The sequence below is a fragment of the Podarcis bocagei genome, assembly GCF_964188305.1.
Source record: "Podarcis bocagei genome assembly, chromosome: 12".
NCBI lineage: Eukaryota > Metazoa > Chordata > Lepidosauria > Squamata > Lacertidae > Podarcis > Podarcis bocagei.
In genome coordinates, this window is record NC_138137.1 from 49,460,489 (window position 1) to 49,480,836 (window position 20,348).

The 20,348-nt window shown below is 40.2% G+C and overlaps 1 protein-coding gene across 5 annotated transcripts in view; it reads right to left on the reverse strand.

Moving 5' to 3' along the window:
* Positions 1-20,348, reverse strand: part of RBM33 (RNA binding motif protein 33) — an 88,122-nt gene that overhangs the window by 66,764 nt on the left and 1,010 nt on the right. Inside the window, exons 1-7 of one of the 5 annotated variants that reach the window (XM_081163493.1) lie at positions 19,900-20,250; positions 13,632-13,710; positions 10,817-10,865; positions 7,002-7,078; positions 4,887-5,199; positions 3,117-3,236; positions 164-335 (exon numbers count right to left, since the gene is read on the reverse strand). In XM_081163493.1, the coding sequence (XP_081019619.1) occupies positions 164-335; positions 3,117-3,236; positions 4,887-5,199; positions 7,002-7,078; positions 10,817-10,865; positions 13,632-13,710; positions 19,900-19,939 (850 nt within the window). In that variant the 5' untranslated portion in view covers positions 19,940-20,250. Of the gene's footprint in view, positions 1-163; positions 336-3,116; positions 3,237-4,886; positions 5,200-7,001; positions 7,079-10,816; positions 10,866-13,631; positions 13,711-19,899; positions 20,259-20,348 lie in introns of those variants that run through there. The other 4 variants (XM_081163494.1, XM_081163492.1, XM_081163496.1 and 1 more) reach the window with 4 other exon arrangements.

Here is a 20,348-nt window from a genome sequence, read left to right on the forward strand (position 1 = left end):
CTCTATTACAGACCAACTTACCAAACACTTTGGTTTGTGTTTCTCTTTGGTCACTTTAGAGTAATGCTTACATATTCATACTAAACTGTACAAATAATGTGTTAGTTTGTTTAATTAAATGCACCTAAATTCTAGTGCCATGACCACTAACCAAAAATCTTACCCAAAGTTTCTGGAATGTTTCTTCGCTCTCTTGTTACATCCGAAAGTCTAATGATTGTTCCTTCTTTCCGTTCAGTTTTGAAACGTAATCGACCAGATTCTTCGTCATCTTCCTCTTCTTCATCAGACTCTTCTTTGGTTTCTTCTTGAAGCTCTAGGTTTTCAATAACCGCCTATTAGCACAGGAGGATAAGTGTAAATTATTGGTCGGGTAGGTTTTCAATATCCTAGATTGAAGTTACTTTACATTGGCTATCTTTGCACATAGCACTAAATCATGATTTAGTCTTAAGTGTTTGACATTAACCCGAGCAAAGTCTGAGACTCACATGCTTCCTCCTCCCACATGTTCCTATTTCCCTTTCACATAAGCTTTACTTGTTCTGTCATATGAGCCCAGATATTGCTGCTTAAAAACCCAACTCTGGTCAATTTAAAAGAAAGCCAACTTATGAAGACAGTGTGTATAACTAACTAGTTTGCTTTAAGCTACCATCTCTGGTTTGTACAAAACATGCCGATATTTGCTTATTCCGATCCTGATCCTACTTCTTGATGTGCTGCAAGAAATCTCAGTACCCTATAAAAAAGAAGATTCAGCTAACACCATGAACTGAATCCTAGCTGCCTGGTGTTTCTAAGCCCTTTGTGAACACCCACCACTATTATTTGATTAGAATATTTCTAGACCAGAAAAAAACAAAAGGGGAAGATGTTTAGTATTAGGTGTAAGGGCTAGTGCCCACAAATGAACAGCCACTTTCACACACTAATATAGTCTCATCAGGAAGCATGACAAAGGAGGAGGGGGAGCAAGTGGCTATGCTTACCACAAGGTACCTAAAGCCATCAGTACAATGTAGCCACGAGGAAAGCAACTGTAGGTTATGAAAAATACAACTTCATGTGTACAGTTAGGAAATTCAAGCCAATATCCAATGCTTTATTGGACAGTTTTTGCCACATGCTCAAAAACGATAAAGGAAAACTAATATTACAGGTGAAAAAACTTTTAGATCTTGGGACTCGAAAATTCAGAAAAGATGGGGCTCTGGAGCTGTTTAGCTCACTGAAAGAAATGGAGGGAGGGATATAAATGCTCTGTATACAAACTTGGGGTGGCTAACACAACAGAACAAGAAACATGAAGGAAGGGAGGAGGTGCTTATTAGATACGCAGTACATTCATTCACCATATGGAGTTGAAATGAATCAAAAATGATAAAAAATAGTGGCATATTCAAATGCTGTATTATTCTATTATTTGGACTCATCCAGATGCCTCAGCACTTTAAGTTCAGTCACTTTACTTTCTAAGCAGTTTTCAAGCCCTTGCAATTCTATTCTCTACCATTGTAACACAAGTAGAGCATGTGCATTTTGTGATACAGGAAATGCTTTAAACACACTTAAGAAAATACAACTCACCATGGGCTTTAAATGCCAAGTGAGCCAGTGGGTTCTGAGGAAAACACTAACTTGGGTGATGAGCCTTTATTTGAGATCATGAAGAAAAAAGCTAACTGCCTGTCAAACCATCTAGCTAAAGCTCCAACTTCCTAGTTTAAAAGAAACTGAGAACTAGGATGAAGAACCTTAAATCCAAAAGGATAATATAATCCCCTGCCTCAAATACTGGCGGAGAAAGCTAAGAGTGGCAGCTAGTCTCTTGCAGAAGAGGGGGGAAATAAAATGCGTCAAACAAAAATGAACTTATTGCTCAGGTAATAATTGGTCTTCTCATGGACGGCTGCCCTAAGTCACTCTGAATTTCTTGTCTCCATCTGCTGGCAAGATGTCTGTTCATCCAAAGTTCTTGAAGTGTCAAGTGTCAGAATTCTTGTGGCATATAGTATATGGCATTTTTATTAAAGGTTTGGCCTTGCTTAAGGCTTCATAACCCCTTGCCTCCATGGCCCCTCCAACTCTGAAGTGGATAAGATAGGTCAGGAAAAGAGAACTTTCTAATGACAACTCTTTAGAAGACTGGCTAACTAAAATCTTGCTTTGCCAATATTTCAACTGAAATAGGAACCACTAGTTTAAATTTAAACCTCTTTACAAGCAGATGGCCAGTGATGTCTGTTCAATGCAGATAATTCCCTCCAATGTTTTGAGAGCCTGAAGAAAATTAAATTACCATTGTACATAAGTGGCTCTAGAGAGATGTCAGTTCCACCAAAAGAGGAAAAAAGTAAACACAAATCAAGAGTTGTTATCACCATGTACAACTTATCAGTTGTGCAGCCCTACTTGTAATTAGGCTTATTTAATTACAAAGTGATGCCAAACAGGTTTATTTTTGGCCAAGAGCATACTAGTTCATGTTTCAAAGTCGCTTCAGGTGTTAATAAGAGAATAATGAAGAGAAAAAGCATAAACTACTAAAATCTGCAGGGGAGAGGTGTGTGTTTCATCCTTTCCCTCCTCTACCCTGGCCTACTGCCACAAACCCATACCACAGCTAACTGCCAACACTCCAAAAGATAATGTTAACATGCAAGCTAAGGAAACTCATATATGAGAAGAAAAAGTGGGGCTGGCCAATGAGTGGTCACGTGCAGAACTAGAAGTAGCTGTGAGATCTGCCAGAAGAGGAGAAACACGTAACAGTGGGAGTAGCGGATGAGGAGGAGCTGAGCATTCCAGGCTTACTGTGTACGTGTCCCAAGGCCCTCAATGATAATGGCAACTGCTGTCTGTAGCTTAGAAATGTTGGCCATCCTGACAAATAGAGCCGCTCATAGCTTAGACAAAAGAACATGTTTCAAAAGGCAAGGCTAACAAAGAATCATTGAACAGCTCCTCCTCCTATCTTTTCCAAAAAAGATTCACATGAGGACTGCCAAGAACAGACGCAAACCAGACAAAACCACTGACAATTCCTGAAATACTTTTCAATCCCTTGTGCTAAACAGTATTTTGCCTTTAGGATTTCACTTCTTCAAAAGTACCTCTTCTGACTCATTTGGAGGTGTCTGGGTGTCAGCAACCTCCTCCAATTCTTCTTCAGCTACATATTCTTGCTGTTCAATTGCTTGCTGCTCACTGTAGGACTGTATATAATCTTCATCCTGAAATAATTGCATGATGAAAACGTTTTAATCTTAAAATGCTTCTGCTTGTGGGAGGAAGCTTTGGGAGGACACAATTTCCATCTGAAGCTGTCTGGGTCTCTTGGTCACAACTGACTGTTCTGTCAGAGCCAGTCTTAACTAAGGTTCCTTCTTAACCAGAATTTAAAGCTGGTTACAAGGAAAACCAAATAATGTTAACCATGATTTTAATGTAACACTTAGATGTGATTAAGGCTGAATAAGGAAGGGAAGAGGGAATTTGAGCATGTTAGTTAAAGGGAAGGGTGAGGGAAGAGATTGGGAACCTTTATGTTTGGTAATGGCCCCAAGTAGCATGCTCTAAGTTCAATCCATGTCGTAGGTACTAACGTCTCTTGCACAAACAACTAGTTTAGGAGAGTATAAACTATGAGTGGGAAACCTATGACTCTCCAGATTGGACTACAAACTCCATCATCCCATTCTGGCTCGGCTGAAGGGCCACAGGTGCCACCAGCCCTGATTGTTTCAACACAAAAGGATGGTTTCAACACAGTAAGTTAGGGTTACTATAACCACTGTAGCTATGAAACATTATGAACTAAATTAAGAGTAAATAGCACCAATTCCTTAAGATGTTTTTCTTTTCCAATTTTAGAGAAGGCTCTACTCCATTCATAAGCAGTGCAGCACGACTATAATCCAACAGTTTTGCCAAGAAGTATACTTCTTTCCCTTTAATATCATAACATATGCCCACAGAGTTATTTCTAGTAACTCCCAGCTACTAGATGCTTTACCACCTTGCACAACACTTTTTGACATGCTTTACAAGAAATAAATGAAGCAAGTTTAAAATATCAATGAATCTGTTGCTTTTTATAATTTTTTTGTACACAATATTTTGGACAAACAGATAGTTATATTACCGTATTTTTCGCTCTATAACACGCACCCGACCATAACACGCACATAGTTTTTAGAGGAGGAAAATCTGTAGGCATGCCACCCGTAGGCATTCCCTCCATAACACGCACAGACATTTCCCCTTACTTTTTAGGAGGAAAAAAGTGACGTGTTATGGTGCAAAAAATACGGTATTTTCAACTCAAGTTGGGCAACCGCTTCAGCAACTTAAACTGAAACAATTATGCATATGACATTTGGTGAAGTAACCTCCAACCTCTTTATTCAGCTTTAGACAGTTCTCCGTTACAAAAAAAAAGAGGAGGGGTGGAAAGGAGCAAGCAGGACATCAATCACTTTGGAATATTAGCACCTTAAAGATGTCTTTAGCAGGTCAATAATCTTTTCACCTTCGAAGGACTTTATCAGATCGTGTCTAAAGCCTGGATAAAAGCTTTTGCATTAAGTACTTCTAACAATTGGCACTGTCTCCCCACCACACAAAGCTGTTTTTTCCTTAAGGATACAATCCTCAAGGTCATGATTCTCAACTGCCTTCCAGAATGACAAGGAGCATTACCTACAGCCAAACAAGCTGTCAACACAAACTTTGTCACAGCCTAGATAAAGAAACTGGCAGACAGTGATAATAGGTCTAATTTCCCCCACATCCCTAGGGAGGTAAACAGATTTCAAATCAGTCTAAAAACCTAGGCATGTGGAGCAATGTTATCTCAGATAATACAATAGAAAGAAACTCACTGTAAAATCATCTAGAGGTTCATTGATTTCGAGATCTAGCACTCCATCATTATAAATCTCTTCTTCTCCCTGATCTTCCCCATATTCTATTTGGTCTTCTGTCAGCTCAGCCTCTTGGCCTTCATACTGCCCTTCTTCTGTGTATTCCCCAGAATACTCTTCAGGCACTTCTGATTTGTCATAGCCCAGTTCATCCTCCCCTTGTTCATACTCTGAATCTTGCTCAACAGACTGATCATTGGCATGCTCCGAGAGTTCAAAGGATGTAGCTACTTCAGATGTAGCATTAAGACTAACTGTGACACCTTGAGTACTATGATAAGAGTAAAAAAAAGGAAAGATAAAAAATCAATACATTAACCACAGTATGACAGCAGGTTGTGTGCATGTGCATTCTGTACAGGATGCACATAGATCACAGAGCGTCTGCATTCAATAGCAAAGTGCATAGCTCACACATCGACTTGACTCTATGCCACAAACTCATAATATGCATACTTATACCACAGCTTATCATCAGCTGCAGGCTATTTGACCAGAGGGATCAAACCAACCAGATGGTCTAACAGGTTAGGCTGACAAGATGTACAAGGTAGCCAAGCAAGCTGCAGTTCATGTTAATTTCCAGACTACCGTACACTATCACAACACTCACTACTCATCAGCCTGAGCTACATTAATGCTGCCAGACATCAATTTGGACTTTCATTCACTTTTATTTCTTACAATGAAATAATGCTTTTAAAGGGGTAGGGCTGTTTGAATAGACTTTCAGCTGGAATTTGCATCGTCTGTAAAAGTTCTATTTTAAATGTGTCCTCAAAATGTCTTATCTAGAATTTGAGGATTCAGAAGAAGTTAACCAACAAATTCTGCAGTAAAAGCCAGAATTTAGCCAACTATAGGACCTCCCCCACCTTAAAATGCCCTTAACTATCCAGAAGGAACAATCCTCTAGTTTTCTTGCCTATCTTTCAAAAAACTATGACACGTTAAAGACATAGAGATGAACAAATTAATGCAGAAGAGAGTATGGGACTGAATGTTGAAGTTGTGCACCAATGCAAATTATTAGGATTTCCATCCAATTAAAAGAAAACCTAGTTGACCAGTTAACTCTACAGATTAACTGTAATCCAGTCAAATTGTTAGGTTTGTGTATGAATAAAAACAACCTTTCTTAGGCAACAATCATATAATGTATAATATCCACTGTTAGCCAGACTCAGAATAGACCCAATGAAATCAATGGATGTAAGTTCATTATTTTCAGTGGGTCTACTCTATGATTACTCAGACTTCACTGGATATCTCTCTAGGTGTTTAAAATTATACACGTTACCACAGGTATCACCTAAGGAGAGGCCTTGTTACCTACACAAGGAAATATGGGGCTTGCCATCTGAGGTTTTCAGAAGTATTCACTGCTACAGAACATTGCAGTGGTGTGGGAGGGATTTTTTTCCAGTGCTTTATTGTTTTACAGGAAAAAAATGTTTCATACATTCATTAGTAACAATAAATGAATGACAACTGCATATGTGGAATTAGATAAGCTTGGCAATTTCAACATTTTCAGCTTTGTTCACTAAACACAAGTAAAATAAACATGCTAACTGTTACTCTGGGAATTTAGAAAAACTGTCAATGCAGACTGAAAAATTTCAAATGCAAATTACCCTGTTATTATAATTCATGTAAGAAAATACAAAATTTTCAGACAAATCCACACAACTACTTTTTAGCTGATAAAATATTTTTATTTTTAAATATTTTTAGACAATTATATATTGCAGGCCTAAAATTTAACCAATTATTCAATTGGAATGTCTCGTTAAAAATAAACTCCTGTTGGCTTCCAAAATGGAAACCAGCTTTTTTAATCAGAATAGCACTGCTGAATGCATCTGAGAAAACAGGCTCTATATAGCAGCTGTATTTTCTTCAACTTAGTCTCAAATGTGAATTTCTAGTCATACTCTTCCAATGTAAAAAGTAACTTATCTTCTCTTCCCAGTGTGAAACACGTGTACAACCCTATTTCGGTAAGACTCATTCAAGGCACTGATCTAGAAACCCAATTACATTACTGGGGCGAAGTAGTAAGAGACAAACCTGAAATGTTGGTCCTCTTCGTTGTCACTCTGTAGAAGATCATCATTCAGTTCTTCATCTGACATATCCGACTGCGTCTAAATTTTAAATTTAAAGAATTGCCCTTGAGATAACCCAAAATGTAACATTTAAGAACACAGCAAAGAAGGCTGCTCTCTCAGCAGTGAATCTTTAACAAGGGAATTATCAGTTAAGCAGCATTCTTTCATGATTAACACTGTTCTACGGCTTTACTCTGAACAGCCCATGAACCAATTGATTAGATATCTTCAATATTTTCAGACTCAAAGCCCACTTTTAACCCTAACATCTTTTACCACATATATACATGGTGGTAGCGCTCCTGTTGCGACCCACCTTCAATCAGGCTGCTTCAACCCACTAGTTGAAGACCATTGGATTAGAAGAAAATAGTAGAAAACTTTGTATTTAAACGGGCTGCATAAAAAACTGATGAAAATTCGTATTAAAAAAATCAACATTCACAAGCAATTTCAAAACTCACAGCAACAGCCTGACTTTGAAGAAGGAAAGCACATTTTCCAATATTAGGGCTAGACAATGTAATAAAAAATCAGTGTGGTGCAGTGGCAAGAGTGTTTGATTTAAATCAGAGAATCCAAAGTTTAAATCTCAGCTCAGTCTCAATACAGTAAGCCGACAACTTACGTGGGGTTATGTGCCAGGGATTGGGCCTAAAGCCAAAATTGTGTATAATCAAAACACATCAGGTGCAATGGTGGGAGGGATTGTCAAAGCAGTTTTTCCTCTACGCCCACCCCATTTCCACCCCCTTTTCCATTATTATTATTATTATTATTATTATTATTATTATTATTATTATTATTATTATTACCAAGCACATAAAGCTGTATGCACACAAGGTATGTGCATAAGATGTAGGCTTACTGAACTCAAAAGGCATCTTTGGGCCAATCACTATCTCTAAGCTTTACAACAATTTGTTAAGGAAGGTTAGGACAGAAGGGAGAGACTTGTGTATGCCACCCTAAACTCCTTGGAAGAAGGCTGGTATAAATGATAAAGTGGTTTGAAAGTGGTAACCGTGAGATCTTACAAGACTCCTCAGAATCAGAGCTTACATTTGAAGAATGTCTACTGCCTATGAAAAACATACCAGTGTTTGTTATAAATATAAATATTTATAGAGTAGTGGAATGGAAATAAACAAGAGGCCACACAAAGGGAAGATAAAAAGAATCTGGTTTTTGCACAATCACCTATTAGGGTTTCTAACTTGATCTCTTGACCAATAGGAGTATGTAGTACCAAAGTTTGTGGCAACACTGCTGGGTAGAAGGTTCTATTGGCAAGACAAGAAACTGTGCCATGAAAACTAAACACCAAACAAAACTGGAAAAAAGCCAACAATTACTGCTGAACTTACAGAAAAACTCCTCTCACAGCAGCATGCTACATGACAGAATATTTAAAAGATGTGACCTTGGGACAATAAAATGGGTTTTATTGGGCAGGTGTGGTGGTGAAGCACTTAGGATTTAACAAACATATGTATATTCAGCTCTCTCTTACTCAACATCTAAAGGCTGCTATTCTAAAGGTTATTTTTTTATTTTATGTGCTTATTTATAAAATTTGTGTACTGCCCTTAATTCAAAGATCTCAGGACAGTTCACAGTGTATAAATACAAAATAAAACCATAAAATACATAATAAAAACAAGAAAAACAAGAAAACACACACCTGCAACACACTTAAAAGGATATAGGATATAAATCAGCCAAAGGCCTGGTTGAAAGGCTAACTGGGAAAGATCTAGAGACAGAAAGTGTGTGGAAATTGGAAGGAGTTCAGAGAGCAGCAGCAAAATTGCTAAAGGTTGGATAAGCTGTTATGCTGCTCTGAACACCTTCCAATTTGTTAATTGTGTTGTCAACATTTGTTTCCATCCAACAGAAAGCAGGTCAAGTAACCAAAAAAGAGGCATATTAGTACAACTTGTTTTAAAGGACAACATATACAATTTTATATTAACCCAAAAAAGACAATTTTAAAAGCAGGCTAAAAAAATTCTTTGAAAAAAGAAATAACTTGATCATTAAGTAGAAGATTAACAAAATGCAACAGGGATGAAGAAAGTGAAACAACAGATCTACTACTGTTTGCTTTGTTTAAAAATGCTGCAAGGAAAATGATAGGGAAACCACCACATGATAGGTTTAAGAAGCAGTATGAACAAACCGCATCACAAGCAACAAGAGGCTAGATCAGGTATAGGCAAACTCGGCCCTCCAGATGTTTTGGGACTACAACTCCCATCATCCCTAGCTAACAGGACCAGCGGTCAGGTATGATGGGAATTGTAGTCCCAAAGCTTCTGGAGAGCCGAGTTTGCCTATGCCTGGGCTAGATTGTACTAAACAATGGGTTAGACCAAACCCAAGTTAGCTGGACCCACTGAAGTCAATGATATTCAAGTCATGACTCAAAGTCAGTTAGAGAGTATGTACTTGCCACAAGTGTTTATGCTTTGTAGCCCACAATTTTTGCTATCGTAGTAGCCAAACCACAATAACCCTTCCTTTGTTGACCTTGTACTGCAGCTCTGCATGAGATCAAACACAATCCCCTACTCCACTCTAAGCCTTGGGTTTGGAGCTAGAAAGAGGTAACTTGCTAGTTTGTACGCCTAGACAACTCCAAAGCTGGGAAGGTGGCTATAACGCATTACAGGCTGGGGTCCACTTGCCACAGCAACCACAGAACCTTGTTTATAGTGGATATTCCCTCCTCATTTGATTTACTACATATACAGACCTTGTCTCAAGCATCCATGTTTAACATCAAACAGGACTAATAGCTACATCAAGTATAGCAATGCATACTTTGGAGAACACTGGTATTTTTCAGTGCAAAGTTAACACAAATTGCTGAATTCACGACTCTGCATAAAATATCAATATGCTCATTTTACTTTTGCCAGCCCACAGAAATGGGAAAACAGCTATTAAAAGGAGCCTAACAAGCTTTCCATCTCCAAACCTCTGGGAAATTTTCTCAGCCCTCCTCTGATTTCCATAATTTCACAAAGCGCTAGTAACATTTTGGCATCCATCTGTCTCAGGAGAGAATGGCAGGGGTAAAGACACACGCTTTATTGCAAGTGGGGCAGATGAAGGTGTTTTGCTGCTGCAGGTGCACCACGGAGTTTATTCTCTCTGTGCTCCTCCCAGCGGTCATTTCTCCTCTGGTCACTACTGCTGATACATGAACTGATTGTCTCTTTCCAGGCACTACTATAAGGGCCAGAAAAGCTGAATACTGCAAATCTGATGGTTTTCAATCCTGTATTCAAATATCTATTTTTTTGCACTTGCCTGGCAAGATCATTGATACTTGGTATACAAAGCTCCTGCTAAATATTCAGGTGAGAGTTTAAAAAGAGCTATTTGTCATTATTAAACAAGAATATTGCATACTTCAAGTTTCCCTTCAATGCAACCGCTCTATATAACCAACCTTTGGCCTTATAACAGGTCCTTCTAGCAGTAGCTTCCGTGTACATTTATGTTCATAACTGCCCTCACACCACTTTGTGAAGCAAGCAGGAGAAACTGCCAATCATTCCATACATGAAAGAAATAGCACCGGCTGGGAAACCTGGCTTGGTTGAACTCTTTTCAGGCTTCCATATACAAGCACATGCTTGAAGATAAACACAATCAGGTTACTGTCAGAGCTGCTCCATTACACTCTACAAAAACAGAAAACTGGCAGAACCAAAGAAGTTAATGTCTTTTTTACATATTTATGCATACAGCTTACTTATTTACCTTTTTGCCAGCCAGCAAATCTTCTCCTAGCAAGTCATCGTCTAATTCACTGGAAGAAAAAAATCATTCACAGACTTACAATGAGCTTTCTGAAGCAAGGATTCTAAAAGCTATTGTAGTAATTCATAAAATAGTCAAAGTTATAGAAATGAGGAAGCAATTTCAGGGTTGCCACATTTCAAAAACAGTTTTTTTTAGGAAACCACCAAAATAAAAACTCTGCTGATAAAAACTCTCACTTTCGTCTGAATAGTGAGATAAAAATACTTTAAATAAACAAACAATTAAATTTATTATTATTTAGGTGACTTAAAGGCTAGAGACAAATAGTTACATAGTGCTTCATGATGATTCTAAAAGAACTTATGGTTTCCATTTTACCACCAGTTATTTAATATTGAATCCTCCAGATCATTTTTGCCCACTGACTCTTAACAGTACTGAAGAACAGCAAATTAAATAGAACAAATGCAAAACACATTTTGATGTATCTAATTTTAAAGAAAGATTAGCAGTCTCAAAACCATAGTTAGTGCTTGATTTAACTCCTTTCAAGAAAAGCTACTTACCACAGCGTAAACCTCATGGAAAGAGGCAGGGAACTTACTGAGGATAAGGAGTGTCACAAAGGAAGACTGCCAATCTTCATATAATGTAATTCCAACACATTATCAGCATTGCTAGGGGTTCTTTTGGCTCAAGTTTGTGGTCACCAAGATATTATCACTCCTTCTCCCTGATAGCTCAGTCTGGTTTTGCCATATGTTGGAGCAACATTCAAGCCTGTCTTGTCTTAGTTATCTAGACTCTGTTTGGAGCTCTCCATGGTGCTACTTACTGTAACTGCTGTTTTAGGACTGCAACCTCTGCTTTCTTTGCCTGATCTTACTTGGTCATGCTCACTGGCATCCAACCTCAAGATTACTAAACCTTGCCCAACTGGAATCCAGTCTCTCCTTGACCTGGCTTTGTTGACTGGATCCTGAACTGGCACTAGCAGTGCATGACCTTGCAACCCTGAACTAGCACACACATCCACTCAGGTTAGAACCCTTACCACTGACAGAACACCAGTCTCCTAATGTTTTCTCCTGAAATTAAACATGTATGGGGAGAAATGCTCATTGCTGTTCAGGACAATAGGTCAGGAGGCCATTCATCAAAGCCACCCTAAAGATACTGCATTAGAAAGAAAGTGAAAGTTCACCTATACAATTTCTGAAGAGAACACATATCTAAGAGAAATCAACTATTCGAGCTGGAAAAAGCAACAGTTTGAGTAACCTACAATTCCTATTCCTTCCTCTTATCAAAGATTACCAGCAACTTTCTTTCTCCACATCTCCTCTGTTCCCACCCCACAAAGAAGTGGAAGCATTTGCTCTGTTGAAAAGCAGGTGCTAACTGGGATGGGGACACCAATATCCTTTTCCAAGTGGCAAGAAAGAATTCAGCTATGAAGTAGTAGTAACCAGATATAAAAGCAAGCTGCCATTCTAGTGGTGTTCACAGTGCGAAACATTTGGAAGAAAAAAGGATTGTGTGCAAATATTACACCATGGGGGCCTGATCCTATGCTGTGCTGCAAAGAAATAATGCCCTGCTGCACGCATGTCCTGGCTGCTGACTAAAGCAGCAGGAATCACCATTGCTGGCACTCTGGAACTATCTCAAAGTAGTACAGAGTACCAAAAGAGTGTAGGGCACAACTATTATAGGCCACTTGAACCTAACTGTACACAATGATAGCATTTTCAGAGACTCTTCCCTAGCTACAGCCACCATCTGTAACCCTACACATCTTCCTATACTATGAAGATCTGAAATAGTGCCAGAGTGGCAGTACTAGTTGCAGTTGCTGCTTTGGTGGACAGGGTTTGTTTCTTAGCTGAATACTGGGGACAGGGGTCTCACTGTGACGGTACTCTGCTTGTGGAACATTCTTCCCTGGCAGATTTGCCTGGTACCGATCCTGGTGTCAAAGACTTTTGTTTATTTTCCCACAAGTTTTATTTAACTCTTACTGCTTGTTTTAATGCTGCTGTTTAATGCTGTTACCTGTTTTTTAGTACTGTGTTTTACTGTTTCATTATTTATTTTAATCGTACTTTGGTAAGTTTGTAAATGTTTATATTTAAGGGCACCACAAAAACGTTAACAAAAAATAAATATGTAACCTGTTTTGAGATCTACAGGAATGATAATGTGCTAGCCACTCAATACTGCTAGGAGCTGTTGCATTCAGTTTGCCTTAAGATCTAGGGGCACCAACAATGCAGTTCTCTACAACTTGCCTTGTATAAGAAGCTGCTGTAAGCCAATGCAGCACAACCCTTTGCTTGCATCACAACAGAAGGTAGTCCTGGGTTTGAAGTCTCTAATATTTGCCACTAGCATTAATAGGAAAAATAGCAAAAGTCAATTTAGATATAAAAAAATGTTTAAGAGGATTTTTAGGAACCTGTTTGTATCCAAGATAAAACATGTTATGCTTTAAAGCAAAAAATATTTTTTCCCATGGAATTCTCTCTTCTGAACTAAACTAAATTTAGTTATGAAGCCAACTGCAAGAGCAAGCCTTACCCTGCCAACATTTTATGCAGTGTTCTTCATTATACTAGACTTGTTCATGTCTCCAGACTAAGCTCTTCACGACAGGTGTACATTATCCACAACTGAGCATATGACACAAACACAGCAGGCAGATAACTTCATTAGTGTATGAATTTGCACTTTAAAAAAGCAGGATACAAAATACAAACTCAAAAAAAAAATGGAATACCATATAATGAAAAACATTTTTAAAAGGGCTTACCTGTCCCAGTCTTCATCTCCAGTTCTCCTCCTCCAAGATCTTTCTGCACCAGGCTTATCGAACTGATCAAAGTCATCATCTGCAAGCAGAAGACATTTAGTGATTTGCACAAGAACACAAAAAGAAAATCACAGATCATAAAACAGCAGTGCTGACATTTTCTCTCCTTAGAACTTGCCAATTGCTCTTACGCTTGTTCTTCTATGAGAAGAACTGAAAAATATACTAGACTTATTAAACTGAAAGGAATCCTTCTAGTTTGCCAGTAGTACCATTAATCTTCTCAGTTCCATTATGTTATTGATGCTGTTCACTGCCACTGCTTTCTGCTTTCTTTGATCTTTTGATTGCCTGTTATTATGTTGCTTTTATCAATTGGGACTTGGGTGCTCCACTGAGAATCATCTTAAATAAATGTAAGCTATTTTACGTTACAATGGTAAAAACCACAGTACCCTATGACAGCAAGTTCCATAGGTTAACATGCACAATAGAAAACCAAATTAAGTTTGCCACTTATTAATAACAAGACTAAAGGGCATATTGTAAAGCAAGGGATGAAGAAGAAGAGTTTGGATTTGATATCCCGCCTTTCACTCCCCCTTCAGGAGTCTCAAAGCGGCTAACATTCTCCTTTCCCTTCCTCCCCCACAACAAACACTCTGTGAGGTGAGTGGGGCTGAGAGACTTCAAAGAAGTGTGACTGGCCCAAGGTCACCCAGCAGCTGCATGTGGAGGAGCGGAGACGTGAACCCGGTTCCCCAGATTACGAGACTACCGCTCTTAACCACTACACCACAAATGACTATTTTCTGTGCTTGTCTGAAGTGGTACGTGTCTCAGCTGATTTTTGCATTTAAGATTTCTATTAAGCTGCCATGGACATTAATTTAACAGAAAAACCTGATATTTTTAAAACAGAGGTTTAACATTAAAACTCCACCAATTCCTAGTTTTCAGTAACTCCTTCCTGCTGTGAAAGACATTCCGTGCATATGCAGGAAATTGACAGAAAGCCTATTCTTTTTTTCTGCAAACAAGAATATGGATTTCAGAAAGCTTTCCTGCCCCGAAATGTTACCTCTGTACAAAAAGTCACGTGACATCCTCTTCAATATGCAAAAGCCATCATTACTACTCAGGTACTGACACTCAGGTACTGACACTGTGAGAGCCATTACTCCTCCTTGTGGCTGTTCCACTGAAAAAAACTTCTCAATAACCGCACACCCTCTGAAAATTCAACTGGTACCAATGTCTAGTTTTAGACACCAGCTGAAAACCTGCCTCTTTCATCAGACTTATTAATGCAGAATGAAGCTGAGACTGAAAAAAACAACAACTATTAAATGTTCTGTTATATAGCTAATCTTAATGTCTTTCATTGCAGATGGTTTATTGTATTTATTGTTGTAACCCACCCCAGGGTCCTAGTATTAAGGCAAGGATCTAAGTTTATAAAACAAACAAATGTACCTTTTGACAAGCTAAATGTGCCTACTATAAGTATGGATCTTGTTATTACTCACAAATTCATTTGACATGACTCTTAGGAGAACAATTCCCCCATGTGTTTCAACATCTACATGAAACTGTTGGGAGAAGCCACATCAAGGTTAGGATTGATGAGTCATCAATATGAAGAGGACACTCAGCTATGACTCATTTTTCTGTCTGCTCATTTCAAGGAGGCTGTTGAACTCTGAACACCTGTCTGGAAACTCTACTGGGTTGGTTGAAGTTGAGCGAGCTTAAACTTAATCCAGGTAAAATGAAGGTGTGTAGATGACTGTGAATAGATATTTCAAGTTGTTCAGGACTTTCTACTTCAGCAACAACCACTTGATTAGAGCTCAGAAGCAAGCGGGTAACCAATGCAGTTCTTTTAGGAGTGGCACAATATGCGCCTGGCCAGTGGATGCCACTTTCTGCAGATCAACTAACAGTGTTCAAGGTCAGCCAAACACAGAGCACATTACAACAATCCAATACAGAGGTCTACAAAACCATGCACTACTGTTTCTAGGTATTCTCCATCAAGGATGAGACATGGTTGGCAAACCTAGGTACTCTTCACTACCTAGGCTTCAAATTATCACACTGAATCTAGCAGTATCCCCTCTCCCACTTTCAGGGCAAGTGCAAACCAACCCAGAGCTGGCAGATCTTTCATTTTCTAAACCCAAGAACCAGGAACACACAACACCTCTATCTTGTCTGGGTTCAATTTCAATGTGCTGGCACACATTCAGCCCAATGCCACCTTCAGGCAACTGCTTCTCCTGATTCAGAGGCAAGAGACAGACAGACAGAGCTGGGTGTCATCAGCATACTAATGACACTTCATTCAAAATCCCCTGATGACAGCTTGCAACAACTTCGTTTAGATGTTGAACATCATCAGAGAACAGACTAAACCTACAGGACACCGCAGGTTATATCTCATGGTGCTGAATCGTAGTTCCCCAATGCTACTTTCTGGGAATAACCTCTGGGAATAACCTATTGCAAAACAGTGCCTCTCAATCTCAATCCATGAAGCCCCACTAGAATGAAAGATACTATGATCAACGGTATCAAGAGTCACCAAACTGAAAAATGTGTAAGGCTGTACTCCCAAGCATTCCTCTCCCAAACAAAAGCAATCAATTACAGTGGTACCTCAGGTTAAGTACTTAATTTGTTCTGGAGGTCCATACTTAACCTGAAACTGTTCTTAACCTGAAGCACCACTTTAGCTAATGGAGCCTCCTGCTGCTGCTGCGCCGCTGGAGCACGATTTTTGTTCTCATCCTGAAGCAAAGTTCTTAACCTGAAGCACTATTTCTGGGTTAGCGGAGTCTGTAACCTGAGGCGTATGTAACCTGAAGGGTATGTAACCCGAGGTACCACTGTACTACAACCTCAGTAGCCTTAAACCAGATTAAGGTGGATCTAAATAATCCACTTCATTAAAGCCATGCTTGTAGTTGGGTCACTACCACTTTCTCAAGCACCTTGTCCCTTCCCCTTGCCAAAAGAGGATATTGGTGACTGGAAGATTTGTTAGGAACTTCAGTGTCCAGGGAAGTCCTCATTGAGCACAGATGGCACTTCCCTCTCCCACAATGAGTATTTGCCACACACTGCACCCTCCAATTCAACCCCCCTGGACCCAGTCAGGTTTAATAAGCCATTGAGGCAAGAGTTGAAAAGACAAGTGGTAGGCCACCCTGTAAGTTTACATTCAGACTTTCTTATATCAGTGGAAGATCTCATTAATTTCAAGATTAAAGAAAAGAAAAAGAATTTTTTGTTCATATAAATGCAAAGAAAGCAGTCAAAGTAATACCTTCATCCAGAAATGAATCTAGGCCCCATTGTGCAAAAGGTGGTTTAGGTAATCAGTGTCTGCCAAGCAATTACAGTGGTACCTCAGGTTACAGGAGCTTCAGGTTACAGACTCCGAGTACCTCGGGTTAAGAACTTTGCTTCAGGATGAGAACAGAAATTGTTCAGCGGCGGCACAACGGCAGCAGGAGGCCCCATTAGCTAAAGTGGTGCTTCAGGTTAAGAACACTTTCAGGTTAAGAACGGACCTCCAGAACAAATTAAGTTCTTAACCCGAGGTACCACTGTAGTTCTGTTAAGAGCAGTGGTTCTCAAAGGGTGTTGTGTGTCACACTGGTGTGGCAGGAGAGGATGGCAAGTGTGATGGGAAGATTCAAGGAAAATCAAAGAAACATTTAAATATTTCCGTGTAATATATAAGATCAAAGTATTTTTTTATTTGCAGAGCATGGGGCATCTTTTCAAAATGAGAGCAAGAGCATCAAGTGATACTGAGGACAATCCTAACTGTGATCCAAAATCACCAATTGAACAGAGTTCTGCGAACAGTATTGGCTATTCTTCTACACTTCTCCACAACATATTGTTATGAACAGAGATTTTCAGCTCTCATAAATGTGAAAGATCAGAAAAGAGAAAGGTTTATTTGTGTTGATGAGGAGATGAGAGTTTGTCTGAAATTAGACCTAACATAAATGAGATTACCTGGTTTATAATTATATTTTGGGAATGATTCATTTTCTTATGTAGCTGCATTGTTTCATACTTTCTGAGTGTCCCATGTTCATATTATAAAGTAGCTGTGTTCTACTGTATAAATCAAGCACTGCTAGGAGTTGCTTCTTTTTGTTATCAATTTAAAAAATGGAGCAGTGTGAGCAATTTTTTATTCTGAAAGTGTGGCCCAGAGAAAAAAAGGTTAAGAAACACTGGTTTAGAGTGAAAAGTCTCTAGGCATGCTAACAATGAACAGTGGGGGTTGGAATATAAAACAATTTTCCAATCCAAGGAAGATTATGTAACACAAGAATGTTAGAAGTTTTGCAGTAAATGTTTCAGTTGTGGGCTTACTTGCTAAAGCTTAGTAAGTGTTAAGGTGGCATTCAGAACCATCAGTTAGAATTGCAGCATCGTTTTTGTGGAAATGAGTAATGTACATGATATATCTGACAGCAGCATTCAGGGAGTACTCTGACAAATCTTAAGTTTCCAGACAAAGTAATGATATTAAACTGAAATCACAATTCATATTTTAAATCCAAATAAAATTATGCCAAAATAATATTTGAGCTTCCAAATAAAATCTAATAGTGTAATACCAAGACACTTAATTGGAATTCAATATTTCCTCAGTTCAGTTTGGCACTATCTCCTCTCTGATACTACTTCAAGACCCTTTAACTGTCATTGCTTCAGTTGCTCTCAAGCAAGTTGAAAAAACTCTGAGGGACTCTAGGATGGTTTCAGATAAAGTAACTATACATTCTTATGATGGGAACAAAAAACAAAACCGATTAAAATGTTTAAAAAAAGTTTCTAACCTACAGATGGGTTACCCCAAACAAAATTAAATTCACCTAGCAAAGAAGAGGGAACATAGTACTAAAAGACTTTTTTTTCTTACTGAACCATGCTACCACAGCAGAATTGAAAGAATCACTAACATGACTGAGCCTCCCCTTCGAATTCCTGGATCCAGCACAAATTCAATTGCTGGAATAGCCAGACCAGCTAAGGGAACAGTTCTGCAGTTGAGTGTTAGAAAGACAAAAGGCCAGAGTGGAGAGTTCAGTGATGTGAGTTAGAAGCGATGCAGCAAGTGGGAGAAAGACTCAAGAGATGTTTGATTTCTCTATGAATCCAAAGTTGTGGCTATGGGAGAAACAAGGCCATTGGCGTCTCAGGTTGTATATATGTGTAAATAAACCATATATCCTAAAGACATCACAGTCTCTGCTGTTACTTATTCAGAGGAAAACAAGCCCTGGGTAAGTGTCTGGAACCCCTCAAATCTTGTACCACACAGATTGGGGTGGAGTGCAACAATATGTAAAAAGGTGTTAGAGAAGCAAACCAATCTGAATAATATCATATCATTTAGTCCTTACTCCCCACTTGTTCAAATACTCTGTTTCCAGAGTTGGTATTAAGTCCACACTTGTGACATGAGACTATTTCAAGGAACAGTCTTACAAATCAGATTAGCTTCTCCTGCTTTCCTAGCTAAAGAAACACGCCCATAATTCGTCCTCAGACCCACATAAATGTCTTTCAGCATTGACTTCTGGTGGCCCACTCTTCATCCTGTGAAAAGCCTGTGGTTACTGGACTACAACTCCCATCAATCACAGCTGGCTGCTGGCCACACTGCCTGGGACTGATGGGAGCTGGGAGTCCAGCGAACATCTGACGGCTCACCTCCCTGATGAAGGCAGTTGGCAACTCCCCGAGCAGCTCCAGCATCAAGCGTCCCTTTCATAAGAGCATCGTACCGCTTGTCACTCCCACCACCCCCAAATAACTACTCCCCCGTCTGCCAGTTCCCCGATACCCCAGAACCAACCCTGCGCGCCTCTGACCAATCTCTCTAGCTATTTCCTGTCACTGTATCAATAGATAGAGGATCATCCCACCACCGCCACTTTAGAACCCACGATCCGCTTTTGCTTCCTACAGGCCTTACTAAATAACACACACCGCGCGAAAAACATTGAGGGGGCGGGGTTAAACCCTATGGAAAACAGCAGGACTTCCTTCCGAGCAAACGACGGGGCTGACAGGGGCGCCTGCGCCACCCGCCCCTCGAGATCAGAAGCCCCCTCCCCACTCGCACGCTCCCCCCAACCGCCTCCCCGCCCCGCAACTGGGCCCCGCCGTTTGTATCCCGAGCCGGCCGCGCCCCCTCGGCCTTCGCGGTCGGAGAATTCCCCCCCCGTACCTGCTCCTCCGTCCCCTCCTCCTCCCAAGGCAGCTGCCATGGCGTCGGGCCCCTGCGAGGACCCCCGCGCCCCACCTGCTTCTCTCGGCCCCGCCGCGCTGTGAGGGAGGGAGGTGGGTGGGTGGTTGAGCGCCCGCCGCCGAGGTGCTCGAAGCAAGCTAGCACAACATGGCGGCCGGCGGCTGAGGGAAAGACGACGGGAGCGGGTGGTGGCGGGGGGAGCGAACGACGCCACTGACGCCGCGCTGCACTCTGGGATACTGGAGGACCAGCTCCCTCCTTGAGGCAGCGCGCCGCTCGTTGGTTAACCCGCCGCAAACAGGCCTGGAAAAAACAACAACCCACTTCTCGCGAGCCTGCGCAGTTTCGGAAGTAGGGCGGAAAAGGCCGCTGGTGGGCGTTGGGCAGTGACGCAAAGGGCTTGCGGTGCGTGCGCAAGGAAATGGCGA